The following is a 21726-nucleotide window of genomic DNA, read 5'->3' on the forward strand; positions in this document are numbered from 1 at the left end:
CATACAAAGACTTTAATTTATTGATTAGTATCCCTTAAAACTTTAATTTCCAATTTATATTACCTGTCCATTCACAGGACTTCTCTGAGACAATGTTTCATCATCAGGTGATTAGGAAGCAGGCATTTTGGTGCGACGTTAGCACCCACAATAAATCCTATGAATTTGTACACAATACAAGAAGTCTGAGCTATGACCCGTGTGCTGTAATTTTGCATAAAAATGTTTGTTTCTGAGTAAAGTCAATGCATAAAAATATTATCTACCGTAACTTTGTCCTCTGTTGGAGCAAGAATTCACTAGATAGCAAGTTCAGAACCTTTGCACAATAAGTTCAGGGATGAAGAGAAAATCAGACAGCATATCTTTTTTTATACATACATAACTGTGTGCAGCAAATGATATTCATCATTTCATTGAACATATAAAGAACAAAGGTCTCTGATTATATCAAGGCCATTTAAAAAAAAAATCAAATATTTAATTACAAAGTTATTTAATTATCCACACATCCTTGCTATAAGCAGTAAACTATTTCTAAGCTTGGTTTTATTAGTGGCCATCAAGTGAAATAATCTCAAAATAGGCATTTTCCCTAAATCCAATTCTTTATCTCTTTGCATGTATGACTCTGTCAGTCTGGTTCTGTCTCTGCCTTTCTTAATGTCGCTCACTCCCCAGCAGTATTACCATCACCTTGTTTCCTTGACCAGGCAAATTCAGTCAGAGGCCCTAATCATTATAGCAAAAATAAGCTGTCTACTTGATGCAACGTTTCATGTGCATTAGCTTTATACCATCTGTACTTCAAGTAACCTTAACTATATCATAATCACAGTATTATGAAAGCTTAACTCCTCCTTACATATCTAGATAAGAACTAAATGTTAGCTTGATTTGTATTCATAGAAAGATGAATCTTCATGAAAATTTCACATTTTGCATTGCTCTTCTTAAGATACCAGTAGCTTAGTTCTGGATTTTTTTCAGTTCTGATTAAAATTATTGACATTGATTTTCCCTCATTTTTCTTTCTGTTTTGAACTGCTTCTGACAGAATAGTAGCAGTAGTCTATGGACTTCAATGTGTATTCAGAGCATGGAATAGACACATGTTTAGTACCTAACAGGTTCTCACATGACTCATTGAATGGTGATTTCTGTTGAAGATTGAAATCAAAACTGCTTTTGTTATCTAAAAATAGCATTGTGTGAAATATAAGTGCATATACTGCAATATTGCAAATCAGAGCTGATTGCTGAATTACTTGATCCATTTTAATTTTTGATATCCTGGTTTTGTTCATGACAATGTAGCATTCAGGGTTTATGCAAGTTGGCTTCTAAACTCTATTACTGCTTGATATGTTGAATTATCTTGAATTATCTAACTTCAGTCAGTTATAAACAATAGCACAGTTTATGTAGACATCAAGCTGATCAGTTACTTTATAAAAGATTAGCAACTGCAAGTTTTCAGGGTTTTTATCGTTCAGTAACTATCGCTTTTAGTCTATGTACTTCTTAGCTAATTGAACTGTATTGCCTTTTGACTGGTTTCTGCTGTTCATTTTAATCACTTTAATACTGCTGCAGTAGTAAACTGTCTCTCTCTCTTCCCCTTCATTGATCTTTCCCGATTCAGAATAAAAAATAAAGCATCTGATCCGTAAAATGATTTTGCATTATAATTAGATTGTATCACTTTTCACATTTACTTTATTGCCTCTTGTGATTGCTCAGATACATAATCATACAGATAGAGAGCTCACTTTAGAATACTGGAGATGGTAGCCTAGCTAATGTGTGAATCGTCTCATATTAGCAAACGGCATGTTGAGCACAATGCACTAGGCGTTACAGATTGTACAGACATGGAGCTGTAAACAGCCGCTGTGCAACATCATCTATCATACCATGGTCCGTTAACTCACCATCATGTTATTTTATGCTTTCTGCGCCCTAACACACCAAAGGTTGGCCACTGCTACGGAGCTGCATAACTGCTTGATAGCATGTGATAATGAATGCTCAGTGAAGTGTAGGTTTGTTTCTGCTTGTGTGCTGCTGTAATTTGTTTATCTGTCTTAAGATTATGCAGCCGAAAATCTACAATTTTAAACTGCTTTTGAAAATTATCATCTTGAATTTGATGAATGCACTTGAACTTCCTGCTATGACTACATGATGATTCTAGAATATTGAAAGTGTCCATGCATATATATAAAAGGTTACATTTTGATTGTAGGGAATAGTGCTTTATAATAATGTGTGTGACCTTAAAGCAGCTCATTGCATTCAAAACTAATTAGAAGATTGTTGATTTCTTGTGTTTTATGTTGTGACTTTATTTAATTTTCTGTGATGTCCATTTGACTGTACATCACAAGCATGGAGTAACAGATTCACAAGAACCTTTTTTTTTCGCAAATCCTTTCATAGATGAGACCTAATTCAAACCCAGTTTTCCTGTTTGAATCCATTGCTTCCATGGCAGCTGCTTGTCTCCATGCATTCCCTGTTAGTTGTGGGTGACTGAATGGATACAGGCTCCCTTAATGCTTTATGCTCAACTCAGTTTGCAGTGGAGCCAAAAATGGGTGGGTGAAGTACCAGTCGTTTTTTTATATAAGGTACATCTCACAAATAAAATTTGATCCTGAGAGTTTTACACAATTGAATTGATCTTAAGATGATCCTCTACTTAATTTACAACTGAAGAAGGACAGACACTATAATGAGAGCAGGTGGCTGAATTGAAGTTGGAAGCTGTGGATTTGTAGGGCATGAATGAACATTAAAGCTGGCTGCAGAAACTGTAGACTTGGATGACGTTTAATTGAAGCGTGATGCACAGAGCTTATACTTGCTATTTACTGTCCTTTTCTATTTACACAGCTTCAAGCCTCACAAAATATCATGGGCGATTCTGTTATTTCCATAACTGAACAGAATATTGATTTGTTTAACTTGCTAATAGGTGGGAGTGTAGCCTTAGCTTGATCCTGACCTTTCCCCTGTCGTATGGACTGAACCAAGTTATGTTTATGCCTCTGTAAAATAAAGTGAGAGAATGAACCATTGACAAAAATGCTGAATAACAATAAATTGATACTTTTATTCCAACAATCTTTGTACCTCCTCTCTACTTTCAATGAATAACTGATGGATGAAGAGACCATTTTTCTTTTAAATACTGTGATGCTAACTTCACCATGGAATGCAGTGCAAACAGGTTTCTACTCCAAGCTGACAGTACAATAGTAAATTTTGAAAGTGTACAATGTTGGAAATAAAATATGGTGCTTTGCTGTACTGGGATGGAGACAATGAACATGTTGCCCATTCTATTCCTCTGATCTGATTGCTAAAATGGAAAAAAACTACAAAATAGTTGATTACTTCAAAGAATGGGGCTATACTGAGCAGAACAGAATGAGGGCTTGCACGTCTTTTACAATGTTGGTTAGTTTGTATTATTTTAAAATAATATAAATTCACATAAAGCTATTAGGAGCCAGCTCCTTAGCACTTTAGAGTACCACTGGCTACTCACACCACTTAACCCTTCCTGTTCTCCTCCCCACAAATGATCTACCTGAGAACTAATACTACAATGTAGCCAACTGAAACTAAAAATCCTCAGCACAAACAAGCTGCCTCTGTTGGTTTGACAGGCGCTGACAGCTCACCCGTGGAATTAAAATGAAACTTGAACTAACTGTGCACATGGCAGCTGTGCCTCTTGTTTCAGCTCTGTCATGTGTTCACCAATTTCTCGTCCATACTGTTAGTGCAGAACCACATTAATTGGGACTGGCCAGGATACTGACGAAGGACAAATAGAAATCCGTCCTGCCAAATTCTTTCAAATGTCATATATTTTGTCTAGCCATTCATATGGATGGCATTTTGCATCTTTGTTGTACAGTGATTTGTATCTTTCAACATAACTTTTAGAGGGTCTTAATAAAAATAAGTTGTAAGCACTTTTGGCTTACTTGTGAAGGAGAGTGAGGGTTTTTTAGGTATTCTTGGCTCAATGGTAGCTCTCTTATTTCTGAATCAGCAGGTATTTCTTACAGCCCGACTGCAGGAGCTGAGCAAATGAGTAGGCTGATGCTTAAATGTAGTACTTGAGGAGTGTAACATTGTCAGTATGGGACTTTCTAATCTGGCTGCTTGCTCAGGTGTATCTCCCAAAGCTTCAGTTATACTTCTATTAATCAACCTTTGTAGATATGTCATGACATATCTCAGGGTAGGTGGGCCTGGAAGTTCCGGCCCAAAGTACCACTGCACCACAAGACCCTTCCCAAAGTTGTAAACTGCAATAGACTGCGGCCTTTATAAGGGCTGGGCCGAATGGAGCAGAAAGCAGAAAGGTTGGGGAGAAAAGCTGTGAGCAGGAGATTCCAGGCAGAGAGGTGACAAGAAAGAATTGGTAAAGCAACAGTTTGATATTGTTTTAAAAAAAGCTCAACGCATTCAATAATCCCACTAAAATTAGAATAGAGGAAGCATTATTTAGGGAACATTTCTAATTTACTAATTTCGCAAAGAAACTAAATTGTGCAATTAGGACTGCTTTAAATGGGGGATAATAGGAACATGAATCGGTTACTCAGCCCTTAGAACCTATTCGGCCATTCAATAAGATCATAGCTGATCTGAATTTAACCTCAGCTCTACATTCCTGAGTACCCCAATAATCTTTCATCCCTTGGGTAATCAAGAGTCTATTCACCTCTACTTTAAAAATGTTTAAAGATTTTGCATCCACTGCCTTTTGAGGAAGGGAATTTGAAAGACTCCACACCTTCTAAGAGAAAAAATATTTCCTCATCAACGACTCCTTATTTTTAAACTATAGCCCCGGTTCTAGATTCTCCCCAGGAGGCAACACCCTGTACTTACAGCAAAGAAGAAATCTTGTGGTTGTTAAACATTGGGTAGATTTGCTTGTGTGTCCTCTTCTGAGATGCAAGGTATCACAGGTCTTGCAACTGTGTCTACCCTGTGGTATACCTAATTCAGAAGAGATTAATATTTGTGCATGCTTTCCAAAGAAAAGTGATAGAGGGAAAGTGTGAAGATTTTATTCTAAGCTAACTTAAATAAAATCATTAAACAAAAAAAAGAACTGAAGGTACTGGAAGTCGAAGACAAATATTGCTGGAAAAATTCAGCAGGTCTGGCAGCATCTGAGAGAGCAGAGATAATGTTTTGGGTGTAGTGACCCTTCTTCAGAACAGTCAGTTTGTCTGTTATTTTTCCATTAGTTCAAGTGTCTACTTGGCTCAATTGCGAGGGCCTTTGTTTTTATAGTTCAAATCCCTCTCCTATGCTTGACCTAAGTCTAGCTCAGCATTAGAGTGCATAATCATGGCTGGCACATCCTTAAACCAAAACCCCACATCCACCTCTTCAAATGGATGACACCTTCTTGAATGATAGAGATGCGCAACATTTATACAGCAATCATCATTCTACCATGGGATTGTCTGCCTGATTGCCATCAGTTGGTTTCTCAGAGATCCACATCACGCAGGTATGGAGCTCTGGACAGCTCTCTTGAGACTTTTCATTAACAACTACAACCTTCTTCTACATCGATGCATGTCTTCAAGAACTCCTACTAGAGCATGAAGTGCCAAGTGCTGGATATATATCCACATAGCTTGCCTTTTTTTAGGGGAGCTTCTCCATTTTCCAGTCCATTTAGACAGTAAGAAGTGAATTTATGACCTTGTCTCTCAGTCACTAATGAAAAGTACAGTGCACTCCGTTGTTAGTTTCATAAACCTTTAACCATAGATGCCATTTGTTCCTTAGCTGCTTGAAAAGTTTTGAAGAGTCATTGGCAGAATCCTCTGTTTTCTGTGGTGCTGAGCTTGGAGCTGGGAAGGCTGTTTAATCTGGCTGGATGGTAGTGTAGCTGAACCCGACCATTTTTCTGCCTCTGCCAGAATTCAGTTGAACTGAGTAACAAGTTAGACCATATCAGAGTTAAAAGTCAGCCACATCGCTGATTAATGGCCATCTAACAGCCTCATCCTGCCATTGGTGCAGAAAGACCTGCCACCGTGTGGCATACATAGTGTAACCAGGGCGGGAGCTGGCTTGAGGGGGAGAGGGGGTTGGTGGCTAAGGTTTGTGAAGGTGGTTTGGGAGCAGTGGTGGTGTCCTTTAATCGAACACAGTCTGAAAGCTACAGCACAGTCTGCTGACCCTCCTGTACCTATGTCCCATGATTCACACACCAAGGAACCTGTCTTGCCATTATTTATCGGTGGCCTGTGCCACTCTGTGATCCTGGGACTCAAGAGCCTGTCTGTTATTCAGCTGAGCTCCAGAATTACCAGCCTCTGATTGATTGGCTGGCAGCTCTTGAGACTTTCAGACTCTGGCACGTGATCTCTGGGGAAGGTCTCACTGGTCTCACTATTTGATTCATGGGCTTTCGCATAAAGAGGCAGCTTTGTCTTGGCAGTGAGACCCCCCCCACCAAAGTCTCACCTTGATTTTGTGTATTATTACAGATTGATCATGATTAGCTGATTCATTTTGCTGATCCCTCTATTCAAATTGTGTTCATATAGTTCCCTTTGCAAATCCATAATTATTTTATCAAACGAAAAATGTTTAAACATTTTTGAACAAATGGAAATAAACTTACGTAGAATAGCTGAGACAAACTCGTGGAGAAGGTTACTCGTAATATTACATCAGGAATAAGGCCACAATAGGAATCTGATTCTGCTTCACCCAAAACCATTCAGACCATCCCCACAGCAGCAGATGACCTCCCATTCAGATAGCCTTGCAGAAGCCTTCACTGCCTCTTCCCAATCTAGACTAAAAACATCAGTGAAAATTTCCCATACATTGTATCAGATATAGAACTGGCCTTTTGAGTCTCACTAATGTTAGTTTAAAACAGTAAACTTTAAGAGTGTCTCACTCTATTCCTAATATTAAGACGCTTAGCAATTGGTTTCATTTACTTTCTTTTGTTTGGTCATCAGTTTCACGAGGCATTCATAGGTCTGCGAAAAACACTTGCTGTCCAATCCCAAAACTCTTTCTTCACAAAGCAATTCTCTCAATGTCATTCAGAATTTGGCCTTGTCAGAGACAGGAGTATTACACAGTAAAACTTCTTGCAACTTATTAAAAAAAAGTGAAGACCCTCCACTGGGCCCTATTCAGGGTTGTCATAGTAACTTCATCAGGTTGAAGCTCATGCAACAGTGCAGAGGACGCAAAGTGCTGATGGCAGTCCTAGAGACACCACATAAATGTGTATTTAACCCTGACCCACTCCTCTGCCCTTTCACACGGCACAGCACAAAACAGAAATCCTGTTCTCCTACTAATGGGACAAAATAGAATTAAGGGAATTAGGCTATCAAATAATTGTGATGCAAAGTTACAAATGCTAAGAATCGAAACTTTCAAGTGCAGCTGTTAATAAAACACTGCAGAATGAACGACAGGAAAATCATTGACCTCAAAAACCCAATTGATATAATCAGATAACTGTGCTTATGCACAAATAATACAGAAATTAAGGCTCTTTAAAATAAAAATTCACCATAAGTAGGACTTACTCCAACAGAACTGGTCTTAAATTCAACTTCTTTTGAAATACACAATGGGTTACTAATTAAAGACTGGTACTGCAGTAGAAATAAATTGATGCCTTAAACTACATGAAGACATAAATGTTTTTATAACCAATGTTTATTACTACATCATCTGCTTATTCTTGGTGGCTTTGTGTGCAGATTAATGCGAAGTATTTAATGATTATGTGTTAATGGTCCTTAATACAGTTTTTCAACAATAGTGGGCAACTATCTGAGTACTTGCATCCAGTGTAAAATAATCAAGCTGTTATATGGTGTAATCCATCATGAATAAAGATGCCAGTAACAACAAAATCATCAATATTAGAAACTGCCACATAGTAATAGCACAAACACCATCTTGAAGATAGAATTATTGTTTAGTAACTTTATTCAGCTACTTTGAGAATGATGGTCTTCTGTCTGCTACCTTTCACCACCCCTGTACAGTATGTTGGTTTTGATTTGTAATTGCTGGAGCAAATAGTTCACTGACATTCGGAACAGTTTTAACAAATCCTTGCAGGGGTGGCCTTCCAGCTCTACTTGTTTGTTAAAACTCTTGTAGATTGCTTTCTCACTGCTTCTAAATATTTGTCTTTGCAGCAGAGCAATTGTGAAAAAGACCTTTGCTGTGAATAGCCACTCTGTCTCTAAAGAAAGTGATCTCTGTTTTACAGGCAGAAAATGATGAGAAGTCAGTTATCTATGACAACATTGGACCAAATGTTTGCATGGGGGACCACAAGGTAAAGAATACTTTGTTGCTAAATTCAATACTTTTGTTGAATGCAATGAATGCTATTGTCTCTTCTATTGGTAACATTACTGTATGACATGTTGTATGCTGATTATTTTTATTTTCCTTTTACTCATAATTTATTTCCCAAAAGGTATATACGAATTGACTTTCAAGTTGTAACAAGTAACTATTGAATTATAATTTAGTTGGTTGCACGACTCAATCAACTTCTGTGGTCAGAGATTGCAACTCTGGAAAAACCACATGGTCTAAACAGTATAAATTCAAATTGCTTGGTAATCTGCTTTCAACGTATTTAGAATTTAAATGGTGTAATGATCTCATTCCTTGGCTGCAATTTTATAGGCTATGAATTTCTCAGTCCAAGCTGAAATGGTTTGATTCCTACTTCTTTAAATCTATTCCCCACACCACCACCCCCAAGATTATCTGTAACAAATCCCTGGTCATTATAAACATGGTCACTAATCCATTTGAAAATGTCCATAGCTGGGTGCATTTAATATATAGATGCTAATACGTTGATATTATACATAAAGCTTTTAACTTATATTTCTTAGATTCTTTGAAGTCATTCCCAAATGCATTGTGTCAAAATCTGCTGGAAACCTTGATTGCACTGTGCCCTCAAATAGAACCATAGAACAATACACTTCATTATTATTTTTGGCTAAGATTTTAAGAACCAATTGCATTAGGGCTGGGTTATTGGTCATTTTCTTCAGAGGTGAAGCAAATCTACAAATGCCTAATGCAGTATATTACCATAGAATCAGACTTTTTGTATTTGATTAATTTTACTCACTTACGTGCATTGGTGCAATTCTTTCTCACCTGACAAGCAATCTCTGCCAAATGGGAATTGGGTGGTACAGTGGCTCAGTGGTTAGCATTTCTGCCTCACAGTGTCAGGGATCTGGGTTCAATACCACCCTCAGGCAACTGTCTATGTGGAGTTTGCACATTCTCTCTCCGTGTCTGGGTGGGTTTCATCCTGGTGCTCCAGTTTCCTCCCACAGTCCAAAGATGTGCAGGTTAGGGGATTGGCCATGCTAAGTTGCCCATAGTGACCAGGGATAATAGACAATAGACAATAAGTGCAGGAGTAGGCCATTCAGCCTTTCGAGCCTGCACCGCCATTCAATATGATCATGGCTGATCATTCCTAATCAGTATCCTGTTCCTGCCTTATCTCCATAACCCTTGATTCCACTATCCTTGAGAGCTCTATCCAACTCCTTCTTAAATGAATCCAGAGAGTGGGCCTCCACTGCCCTCTGGGGCAGAGCATTCCACACAGCCACCACTCTCTGGGTGAAGAAGTTTCTCCTGAGCTCTGTCCTAAATGGTCTACCCCGTATTTTTAAGCTGTGTCCTCTGGTTCGGCACTCACCCATCAGTGGAAATATGTTTCCTACTGCCAGAGTGTCCAATCCTTTCATAATCTTATACGTCTCAATCAGATCCCCTCTCAATCTTCGAAACTCAAGGGTATACAAGCCCAGTCACTTCAGTCTTTCAGTGAGGCTAGGTGGATTAGTGATAGGAAATGCAGGGTTACAGGGACAGGTTAGGAGCAGATCTAGGTGAGATGCTTTTCAGAGGGTGGTGTGCTCTTGATGGGTCGAATGGCCTGTTTCCACACTGTAGGGATTCTATGGAATAAAAGCTCATTCAACAATATGTACCATCTGAAGGTCAGATTTTTCAAATTGTGGTTCATTGTGGATTTTTGTGAATGCTCAATACAGTACGAAACAAAAAAACAAAGAGCTGCGGATGCTAGAAATCTGAAATTAAAACATATATTTCTGGAGAAACCTGCTGAGTTCCTCCAGCAATTTGTTTTTGCTCACAATATAATACTGTTGTTCTTGTCCGGTGCATTAAATTTTAGATTCAATGCCCCTGTCCCACTTGGTTATACCGACCTTTCCATTGAGTCAACTTTATAAGTAAAATAGCTGAGATTAGCTGTAGAACTGAACAAAATGGCCACTAAACTTGAACAGTGTGCAGACCGTGCTGGAGTCTTTTTGGAAGATAAGGTCTGTTTCAAGAATGTGATAGTAATATTGCACATATACTCCAGAATTCACTTTCAATTCTCCAGTACAGACTCTTTGTTTCATTCTGTCAACTCAGGTCGCAGTCAAGGAAACTTTATAAGAAATAAAACAAGGAATTATGACACATGAAATTGAGAATTCTTACCTTAAAGTGCTGGATGCACACTGGATCTGAGAAAGCTAATATTTTAAGAATTGCCCTTCATTGGGTCTGATCTCAATACTGACACAATCCGAACTTACACCATGTGCTCCGGTTTCCTCCCACAGTCCAAAGATGTGCAGGTCAGGTGAATTGGTCATGCTAAATTGCCCGTAGTGTTAGGTAAGGGGTAAATGTAGGGGTATGAGTGGGTTGCGCTTCGGCGGGTCGGTATGGACTTGTTGGGCCGAAGGGCCTGTTTCCACACTGTAATGTAATCAAATCTAGCCATTTTCTTTTGGATGTTAAAGCAGCTGCTTTGTATTTCTGATCATTTTTAGTATTTTTCTGCTATCAGAACTAGAACTGTTCTATGCATTTCTCAGTGTCTGTTTGACTCTCGGCCTTTTTCTGACACTCAAATCCTCTTTCAGTCCCCACCACACTTGGTGTCTGAGTCACCAAACCTCTTGATGAGACTCCAACATTGGAATCTGCTCCTCATTCCAACCCTCCCCAGATTCAACGTCTGACTCCATCCTGACTCTACCACTCACTGAGATCCCAGCATCTGAGTTCAGCACAAATTCAAAAACCCTCTGACTCCCTAACACCTCTGAGAAGTCCCCACCTGCCTCACTAACCCTTCTCTGTCACTCCAATCATTTTCTCTCTCCTTTCCAGTACTCTGACACCTAGTGCCCCTGCTGACACCTTAGCATCTTTGAGATTTCCTGCCCTTTCTGGCACTTTGCAACCACCTGCCATTTCCAGCCCAAAATCTTACTGCCCACCCCTTCCTTGACTGCTTGCTGCATCCCAGACTCCTCATCATGTCTCATTAATACCTACTCTGACACTCTGCACCCCTTTCTAACTTCCTGTCCCTTATATTTACTACCCGCTCCTTTGACTCCTGCCCACCACGATTCCTCACCTCCCAACTATCCACCCTTTGCTGATCTTCCACCCCTCGCTAACTGATGAGGCTCCTAAATCTTCGCTTGCCATTTCCCTGTAACCCCAGGTTCCCACTCACCCTCTTCCTGACCCCCTGTTGGTTCCCCTGTGCAATCTTGCCCTGTCTCCAAATTCTGGCCCCTTCTTTTCTCATAACTCCTTTGTCATACTTGTCCATTGTGGCTATGTTGTACTTTTCTTTGTTTTAATATTGGTCTGTTTAAAAACAACATTTACACAAGTAAATAAAGAAATCTAACTGACTGAAAGTATACAGTGGATTCCTGTCGATATCAAAATTAGAATTTCTATAAATTAAAAGTTGAGTCAAAACAATAATATTTTTAAATAACTGATGTACATTAAATAGGCATTAAGTTCACTATAATGTCTGGTAAGCTGTTGATATCAGAGGATAACATTATTGAAATCTTGAATACTCAGCATAAGGATTCAACTCTTCAAGTTTCCTGGGGGATTTCTTTTTCCAATTCTTTAATGTATAAAGTCCAACTTGAAAACTTAATTTTGGAAATGATGTTTTAACACTAATTTGTTGATTTCCTTACATATGAAAGCTTTTTAACGGCCCACCAAAGATTTATGCCATCAGTAGTCAATATCAACAAGGTTAAGTACTGCTGTTTGTGAGTACTATTTGGAGTGAGGTGGGAAATTATTTTAATGACAAGATATTAGTAATACTATATTTTGCCATTCTTAGTTCTCTATCGTATCGGGTAGATTTGGTGTCAAACTGATACTGACACTGATAACATTCACTGTTATTTGTGCCAAAATGTTGCAGCAACTTCAGATGAGTGGAGATATATGGTTAAATGTCAAAGCCAAAGCTAGCTGCCCAGATTTTACCATTACACTAAGCTCTCGAAAGAAGAATTTTTGATCACCATTGAAATCTATTGAATGTTGTGAGGTTGCTGTGGTTCGCACAGTAGATACATCTTATCACTGTTTATTTTTCAATCCTTCAATTGGATTAAGGAGCCATCCTGCTGTATTTAGGTTCTGGACAGCCTGTTTCCCACACTGTAATGTTTCCACCTCATACCTCAGCAATTTAGTGGGTAAACATTCAGTGAGCTGAAGGACGCAGAGACCAATTCAGCCAATATCAGACGATGTTAGGTGTTCTCTTACAGCAATTTCTGCTCCAATATAGTCAAAAGAGGAGAAAATGAACTCAACATCTATTCTTTCTGATGTCTACAACCTTCACAGCAAAGTACCTTTGATATAAAGTCAGTGCCGCCATGTAATCAAACATGACAGTGAACTTGTTCACAACAAGTTCCTACAAATAGTAATGCGCTAATCACTAATTAATTTGTTTTAGCAGCATTGGTTGAAATGTGATGATTGGCCGGGATGCCAGGAGAATTTCCTTACATACAATCTTTTATGTTCTTAAAAAGCAGAGTTGATGCCTTGGTTTAATGTCATATAAAGGACAATAGATAGCTTACCATATCAGGCAATTGACTGTTGAACACAGATGATAATTAAATTTATTAACTGCAATGGAACCAATTATGCGACACTTTATCCAATTTTGCCACTACCTGAGATGAATTTGCACCCCATCATCTCCAACAGGGTAGCACTCCTTCAGTATTGCATTGAATTGAAATTCTTTCTACCATTCTTTTTCATCCTTCGTCGACGCTCTCTCCAATATGGTCTCTTGAACTTCTCTTCCCTTCCGTTCCCTCCACTATTTCATTCTGATCAATAGATAAGCAGTTCACTGCTGCAAGATACCAACAAAATTGGCAGAAAATATTAGGAGAATAAGTAAAACTGAAATTTTCTCATTAGAAAACAAAAGCAGTCCTAGTGAAGTGGCATTCATAAAAAATTCAAAAAATGTTTATAAGCTGAACATAGGTAATGCTAGATAATTCCTATTGATATGAGGATATATTTTTCTGAACCCTATTTACATATGGGCGTATGAGCATTTTCCATAAACAGTATTTATCTGGTAGACGCATGAATATTTCTCAAATTTCTATTTGGGTAGTAGTTACATGATCAGATTCAACAGTAGAACTCTGACCCTTTCAACAGCCTGCTTCTTTTAAATGTATAAATAGTTTATAATACAGTTATAACTTCTAGTTACATTGAGTTTTTTATTCAATTGAATTTACTTGTACACTATCTATTCTGACTTTACATCCAATGCATAAGTTGCATTTAATTAGAGACCCTTTTCATCAAAGTCCACTGTTACAATGCTTCCCTGCATTATTCAACTGGCTGTAGTGTGTTGTTCAGTTGAATAAACCTGTGACCATGATTCATATTTTCCAATTAATCCAGATAAGTTTTTTTTTACAGCACTCTAATGAATACAAAACTGACAAAAGAGACTCTTCCCTTTTACATGCCCCTTGCCATACATTATTATTTTCTGCTGGCCTTTAAACTCCTCCCAAGTACCTGCAGTGTGAATTTTTGAAGCCCTTCTCTTAAGATTGTATTGTATCATTTTTCAGAATAATGTCAGTACCTCAAATTCACTTAAAACTTTGGCTTCATATTCCTTGGTAACATTTGCTAACAATTGCCTGTTGATCTCAGACTTGGAAATTTCAATTTACTCGGCATCCATAGTCTTTTTTCATTCAGGTTTCTCTGGCTGGACTAGAATTTATTGCAATTCCATATTTGCCCTTGAGAATGTGCTGGTGAGCTGTCTTCTTGATATACTGAAGTTTATTTGGTGTAGGAACATTCGCAGTAGTATTAGGGAAAGAGTTCCAGGATTTTGACACAGTAATAGTGAAAGAGAGGGAATATAATTCAAGTTAGAATGGTTAGTGACTTGGAGGGGAACTTCCAAGGGGTAATGTTCCCATGCATCTGTGGCACTTGTCCATCCAGATGGCAGTCATTGTGGATTTGGAAAGTGTTATCTGAAGTGCCTTGGTGAGATTCTGCAATGCATCTTGTCTCTGTTCCTAAGCTTCATTGGTGGAGGAAGTGAATATTTGTAGACGTTGTGCCAATCAAATTGCCTGCTTTGCTCTGATTAGTATCTAGCTTCTTGAATGTTGTTACAGCTCCTCATTCACCCAGGTAGGTGGAGAGTATTCCATTTGCAGAAGAAAATTCTAAGATTCCTTTTGTCTTTTACTTGGGAATATGTTTTGTGTTTTCACTGCTAAAAGGGCTAGCTCTAATTTTAAGGTTAAATCCCCTAATTCTGGATTTTTCAGAGAAAATGCTTCTCTGCAGTAACCTTATCCAATACCTTTATCATTTTAAATACTTTGATTAGATCATCACCTTATAAAATCAAGAAAATATAACCAAGTCCACACAATCAGTTAACTTAATTTAACCCCTTATGCATTGCATTATTTTGGTGAATTTGCACAGCAAATTGCTCCAAAGCTAGTACATCTTAGCTCTAATATAATCAATGTCCAAAACTGAACATTGTACTGCTGACTTTAAAATTGGAGCATCGCTTTCTGACTTTTATAGTCCACTCCCCTGGAAATAAAAACCAACATCCCATGAGCCTATCTGAACATTCTTAGTTCTTGGCTTTGTGTGAATTTTGTACATAGATGACAAAATTTCTTTGCTGATCAATAGCTCTTGACCTCTCACCATGAAGAAAATATTCTGACCTTTTTCGGCTCCAAAGTAGATGACTTCAGTTCTCTCCATTGAACTCTACCTGCCATAGCTTTACATTCTAATGTAGTCTGTCTATATACTTTATTTTTGTAACTCCATGTCCCAAAAAACAACTTAGATGTACAACTCTCTGTTCCTCCATTCATTTCAGTGATATACATGAGGAAATTTAATGCCCTGCTCAGATTTTTTTTTATTTCAGGGAGGACCAGTTATCTTCTTTTACACAGGATTTAAGAGTAAAATATTCAGTCCTTTGAGCCTGCTCCACCATTCAGTAAGAGCATGGAGGATGTGGTTGTGGCTTCAACACCACCTTATTATTTGCCTTCCTATAATCCATGACTCCCTTGTCTACCAAAAAAACCTATCTAACTTAGCCTTGAATAAGTACATCTACCCAGTCTGCACTATTTTCTGGGGAAGATCATTTCACCAACTAACCACCTCTGGGAGAAATTAATTCTCCTCATCTCATATCACCTCTTAATCTGTGTCCTTTGATTCTAGTCTCTACTAGACAAGAAAATTCCTTTCAGGATCAGAGATTGATCCCTTTATTTTGGTTATTTGTGTTTAGTCTTCTAGCCAATTAACAATAGATTTCACTGGTTTACCTCCCATTCTATGTTCTTTTATTTTTCTTTCCCTGCTAATTGTGCAGAGCTTTATCAGATAAATTCTGGAAATTCAGATAGATAATTTCCAAAGATGCTGCACTCTACTGTGAAAGCAAATTCCTCAAGAAATTCAACAATATTAATCCTTATGGAATATCACCAGTCAGCTTATACCTCCCATGCGTTTGATTATCTCCCATGCGTTTAAGATGCCAGTAAGTTTTCCACAACTGATGTTTTCTGTGATCCTTCAACAATTGAATGACACTGATAATTTACCAATGCACAGCTTAATTCTCGAATCTGGAGTGCTTTGTAGATTATGTCTAATGCATCTGAAATTGCTTCACTTTTTTTTAGTGTTCTGGGATAGAAATGATCAGGACCTGGATCTTGTCCTATTATGTTTGTATTGAATTTTTTTTGTAAATTAAACTCACTGACTTGCTCTCTTTTACTCTTTTTTTGTTTTTTGTAGCTCTCCCACTCCAGTAGATTTCATTGCATTCTCCTTGCATTTAATTTGGCACTGTGCCATATCTCACTTGTCAACCATGGTGGCTGAACTTTATAAATGAATCTTGTTTCTATTAGGACAATGTGCCGTGTCTTATTAAATACTTCTTTGATTGCTTGCCATGGCTTACCTTTTATCAATTCAGCCCGGTTTGCTGTGGTTAATTAATTTCTAAGTTTGTTACTTAAATATAAAACCTTAGTTTTGCCTCTTCGTTCTTCCTCTCAATTCTAACATCAAATTCAATCATTATTTTGATTCATATTTTCAAGATGTATGCATATGATCATATCTGTTAACTAATGCTCAATAGCTACTCATTACTAAATCAATTGTGGCTTGTTCCTTATAAGTTGCAAACTATTTTGTTCTACATATACCTGTCCAGATTATATTCCTTATGCACTTCAATGGTTCTACTTTTCCATAGATTATAGTAGATTTGACATTCAAAGTGGGCTACAGCTAGACTCTAGAGAAAACTGCTGAAATAAGACTATCGACTAATTTTGTGGTCAAATTTCCTACTTATAAAATGGTGGCACTCTTCTTACATTAATATGCTAAGAGAAAGAACTTAAATGAATCTTGTGAAACATGGTCAGTTAAATAACTGTAGGTTAAGCAGATGGAGTTAGAATATCATTGTATCACCCAATGTCAATGGGACTTAATAGCAAAGGTAGCTCCAAAATCCTTATGTTGCTGATTTGCAATAAATCTCTGAAGTTGTATAAAACATTTGCCATTATCCATTTTTTAAATAAGTTAAAATAGTGTTAAAATTGCAATTAATTTTCATCCTAAATATTCAAATGAATGGATTCTAATATTGGTTGTGTTTATATCTAAAACAAAAACAGAAATTACTGGTGAAACTCAGCAGATCTGGTAGCATCTGTGGGAAGAAAGCAGAGTTAATATTTCAAGTCCCCTGATACTTTATCAGAACTGATAGCAGCTATGAAAAATAGGTATTTATGCATGTGTATATCTGCATATGTACTCATTTTAACATAATTGGATTATTTTAACTGTTACTTTTCCTCTTAGATTAGTAACAATTTAATGAGTATATAGTTAAACATGCTGCATTTTGTTTTATGCATGATCTTATCTTTAACATATGTGAACCCCTTTACAAGTGTTTCGTGTGTTTATAGGATATAGTGTCACAACATCATTCAACTCAACTTTCAGGATTGGAAGGAACTTTCAACTATCCTTTTCTTGAATAAATTAAAGCTACAAACTTTGCAAATAAGCCATTGTTTCACAAGATCTGCACATCTGCTAATATATTTGTCTTTGAATCTGTACCTAGCCATAGCCAACCAATGATTAAGGTCTTCTCAAGTATAGGGATAAATTGAATCTTTATAAACATCATCTATTTTAATATTTTTATGCTTAAAGTAAGTCATTGCATGCTTATTTACATCAGTGACCTTTTTTTTGCCCTTGGATCCTGTGTAGCTATCAGGAACGTGCAAGTCAAAAGTGAAAATCAACAGTCTGATTGTACAAATACACTTACATGAGAGAGAGAAAGAGATGTTTAGTTCATGCTTATATTGAGCAAAGTTTGATTATGGCTTAGTTTTTGGGAGGGCTTGCTGAAAATAAAGTTGTTTAGATGCAAATGTTCTTTTGTCTTTTAATGGCATGATAATTTAAGTAAGGGATTTATACAATGCATGTTAAAAAGTGAGAAACTTCCATTATGCAAAGCCATAGTTAGAATCAATATGTTTGCTCAGTTGTAGGCTTGTTATTGATATAAGGAGCAGGCTGGCTCCATACGTAGAAATAACTCAGTAAATTCTTGTTAAGAACAAGCCAGTATCCAAAATAAAAATATGCTGAGGATAAAAGTTCCTTTTCTCATTTCATAGACCAGAGCTAAACCTATAGCCTAGTCCATGAATGGGCCTTTCATCTCATTCCAAATGTGAGCTTCAGGCAATTGCTGACATTATCAAACATTTGGTGGTAGGCTCTTACTCAAATATAAAAGAGCCATCGTAAAGATTTCTAAATCATTACAAAAGCTCACATTCCACATTTATCAACTGCTGCAGGCCAAGTTCAAGTCTTAATTGGTGCTCTTAACATTTGCATGAAGTACATTGTGTCAGAAGCAATTCAATAGATTTGCTGGAATTTTGGGCAGTTGATGCTTTTCCACTATTCCTCATTTATTTCCCCAAGGAAAGAGGCAGCACAAGAAACCCCTGCCACAACTGTCAGCATAGCTTTCCTCTGTCAACAAAAGTGATAGTCACCAAGTGGAAATAATGGTCAGGATTTGACATTAATAATGTTGACACAATTATTGGCATTTATTATCATTACTCCTATGAAACCAGCAGCAATGTCTAGTGTTCATACATGTTCAACTAAGTGTGGAAATTCAGATGTTGTTAGAACTTCTAAAAATGTTCATGGGTTCAACTGCTGGAAGACTACAATCAATTTGGTATCAATGAACTTTGCCCTTGTAAAAAGCAAGATAAATTTAAAAGTTGCTCTAAAAAGTTGCTCTACTTTTAAGGATGTGCAATAGGATTTTTAGTTAGATATTAAGTTCATAATACTTCAGAACAATCTAACTGGCCCTGAAAATCATAGCAAGTGCAAACAAGACAAATCCTGTGTATTTCTCAGCAACCTCTTGATGTTAGTGACGCTGGAGGTCTCCAAATCCAATTAAAATTTTACATGAGATTCCACTTCTTCACAATTTAACAACTAGCTGTTGTACTGCCTCAAAGACTGCTCCCTTATGGACTATCTCTAAAGTAGTTCACAGTAGTTCATCCTCCCAACTGGGACTGTGTTCCTGCTTGGACCTATTGTACCTACTTACAGGCACACTTTCGACCAGTCCAAAGATAACTAGCTTCACTAAGCTGGTACTGCTTCTGTGTTTCCCAGAGCTCTCTTGTTCAGTTGCAGAATGCAAGTGCTGCTTGTAGGCATCTTTCACCCTTGCAGTCAGCTGCACTTAAGACACATTGCTTCGTCAGAGGCCCACAGCCCCTCGGGTTTCTCCTGAGCTTGGAGCATGCTGCAACAGCACCTTTTTAGAATGGAGTCTCTTCTCCCTGCTCCTCAGTTCCAGACTGACTAGCCACCTGAAAGTAGCAACTTCATCTCTGACTGCCTCTATCTAATTGAATAAACTGACTGTTCAGTAAACATGAACAGTTTTGGGTCACCAATTGACAATCTTTTGCCAAGCCTTGCCCTTCTTGCTCTGTAATCCTGAATGTAACTAATATTTTGGATCAGTCAAATGTAGCAACTCTTTGGAACTCCCCCTTTCTCTGAATATTACAATATTCACAGATTGCTGGTGTGCACTGCATAAAATGGTTACAAAAAGAGGATTTCATCATACTGGTCTAGGTTAGTCAGCAATGACTCAACTTCAGCAAATAGAAATTGCTGGAAAGACTCAGCAGGTCTAGTAGCATCTGTGGAGAGAAATAGAGTTAGTATTTTGGGTTGAGTGATCCTTCCTTAGAACTGCCTTGTACAATGTCTTAGTAAAACACTCAGTTGTATTCAAAAAAAGCAACTCACCATCTAGTTAATTGCAATTAGGATGGGCAATAAATATCTTGAGAGTGATGCCTACAAAAAAACAAAATATCATAAAAATTCTGGGGTCATTTTAACCCAACCTCCTTCATGAAAAACGCTAATTGTTATAATAAGGAAGCATTTCAGATTTTCATTCAGATTAAAATTGAGCAGTTTCACTGCCATATGTAAGGTGATGTGCAGTGGTTGCAGGAGCACACAGCAACATAACCAAATGCGCAATATAATGTGTGTAACCTGAAGCCAAGAATAGACATGATGTCCAGCAAAGTTTCGTTTGAGATGTCTGAAAACCACTCTCAAACAATCAATGATAATAAGAATTCCTGATTCAGTGGTTATGAAATTTTTAGGCCCCACTAACACACCTCTTACACTATTCTAATGAAGTTTTCTGATAGTGATAAGTTTTCAAAAGGCAGCTTGATGGTACCCTCACCTCTACTAATCAGCTCTCAATCTCAAGTTCCACTTTGGTTTTCTTCTCTCGGGGCTTTCTCTCCTGGATCTATCCTCTTCCTTCATTTTCATCACCTTCAGTTCTGCAACTCTTACCATTCCTTTCTGTGTTTTTTTTTTAAAAATCCTTTACTTTCTCCCACTTTTATTGCTCTCTGGCCTCTTGCATTTCGCTCTCCCTCTTTTTGGTCTTTTCATTTCATCTTTCCATTTTCTTCCCACTACCTTTTTTTCTCTCCTTAGCAGTTAGTCTGCTGACTTTCTGCAGCCATAGAGGTGTTCTATCAGGTGCACAAGAGAGAAAGCATCTGAAAGAGTGCTGAGATGACACAGGACTTATAAAGAGCAAGGAAGGAGAAAAAGCTTCCCAGATTTTTCCCTCCTTTATTCTTGGACGGGTGTTGAGTTTCCTTGGCAGGCCAGCATTTGTTGCCCTTGGATGGATTAGGTCTCAACTTCCCTCAAGAGTCCACTTATTGTCGTGGGTTTGGAATCATGTTCAGGACCAATGAGCTCATGTCTTAGAACATTAACTGGGAGCTTTGGATTACTCGTCCAGTTGCATTACCACCTTGCCACCACCTCCCCGTGTAGAAGCCGTAAATCTCTAGTCCGCTTCTCCTGTTGGTAGTGCCATGCATCCCAGTTGGTATAACTCCGATCTGCCTCGCTGTCAGTCACATTCTGATCTTGAGTTTCTGGCTGGATGTTTTGGGACGCTGCCTTGACTAAGAGGTAACTTTCATTGGTCGAAGTGAGTGGATAGTCCAAGAATCAGCGGGTGGCCGAATGCAGTAACCGGAACCCGCGCTGTCCTTCAGTATAACAGCGAGGTTTCACAACCTTGAAGGAAGAAAAAATGCTGGATTTCTCTCTCGAGGACAAGAAGGGCAAACAAACACAGCACGAGAAGATAAATATGACATCAATAAACCATTTAACCCCTCGAATTAATACATCTCACACTGACCCGAAAAGTGTCCTTACTCGCCTCCAATATTATTAATGCAACATGAATAAGCATTTTACCCTTTTAACCCATCTTCTTAAAAAAAACCAGAATAATTTAGAAGCCTGGACTCTCAAACTCTTTCATGGGTCAAACATTGCAGTTTGAAATGTTACCCTGATCCAGTAATGTGATTGTGTGTGTCTTTTTTTCACAGCCTGTCTTCCTGTTCTTTCGAATAGCTGCTGGGGCAGGTAAACCTAATAGAAATATGCGCAACTGTTGTGTGGTGCAGTGATGTGGTGGTAAATATTAATGTTTTATTTTTTTTA

The 21726-nt window shown here is 37.9% G+C and overlaps 1 protein-coding gene across 3 annotated transcripts in view; it reads left to right on the plus strand.

Annotated features, from left to right (window-relative positions):
- Positions 1 to 21726, plus strand: part of inpp5a (inositol polyphosphate-5-phosphatase A) — a 528339-nt gene that overhangs the window by 504941 nt on the left and 1672 nt on the right. For 2 of the 3 annotated variants that reach the window (XM_043712554.2, XM_087998983.1), the window contains exons 14-15: positions 8312 to 8380; positions 21612 to 21648. In XM_043712554.2, coding sequence (XP_043568489.1) covers positions 8312 to 8380; positions 21612 to 21648 — 106 coding nt within the window. Of the gene's footprint in view, positions 1 to 8311; positions 8381 to 21611; positions 21700 to 21726 lie in introns of all 3 variants that reach the window. The other variant, XM_043712555.2, reaches the window with a different exon arrangement.

Source organism: Chiloscyllium plagiosum, unplaced genomic scaffold (genome assembly GCF_037043375.1).
Source record: "Chiloscyllium plagiosum isolate Xiang-an unplaced genomic scaffold, Cpla_swu_hap1 HiC_scaffold_22, whole genome shotgun sequence".
NCBI classification, from domain to species: Eukaryota; Metazoa; Chordata; class Chondrichthyes; order Orectolobiformes; family Hemiscylliidae; genus Chiloscyllium; species Chiloscyllium plagiosum.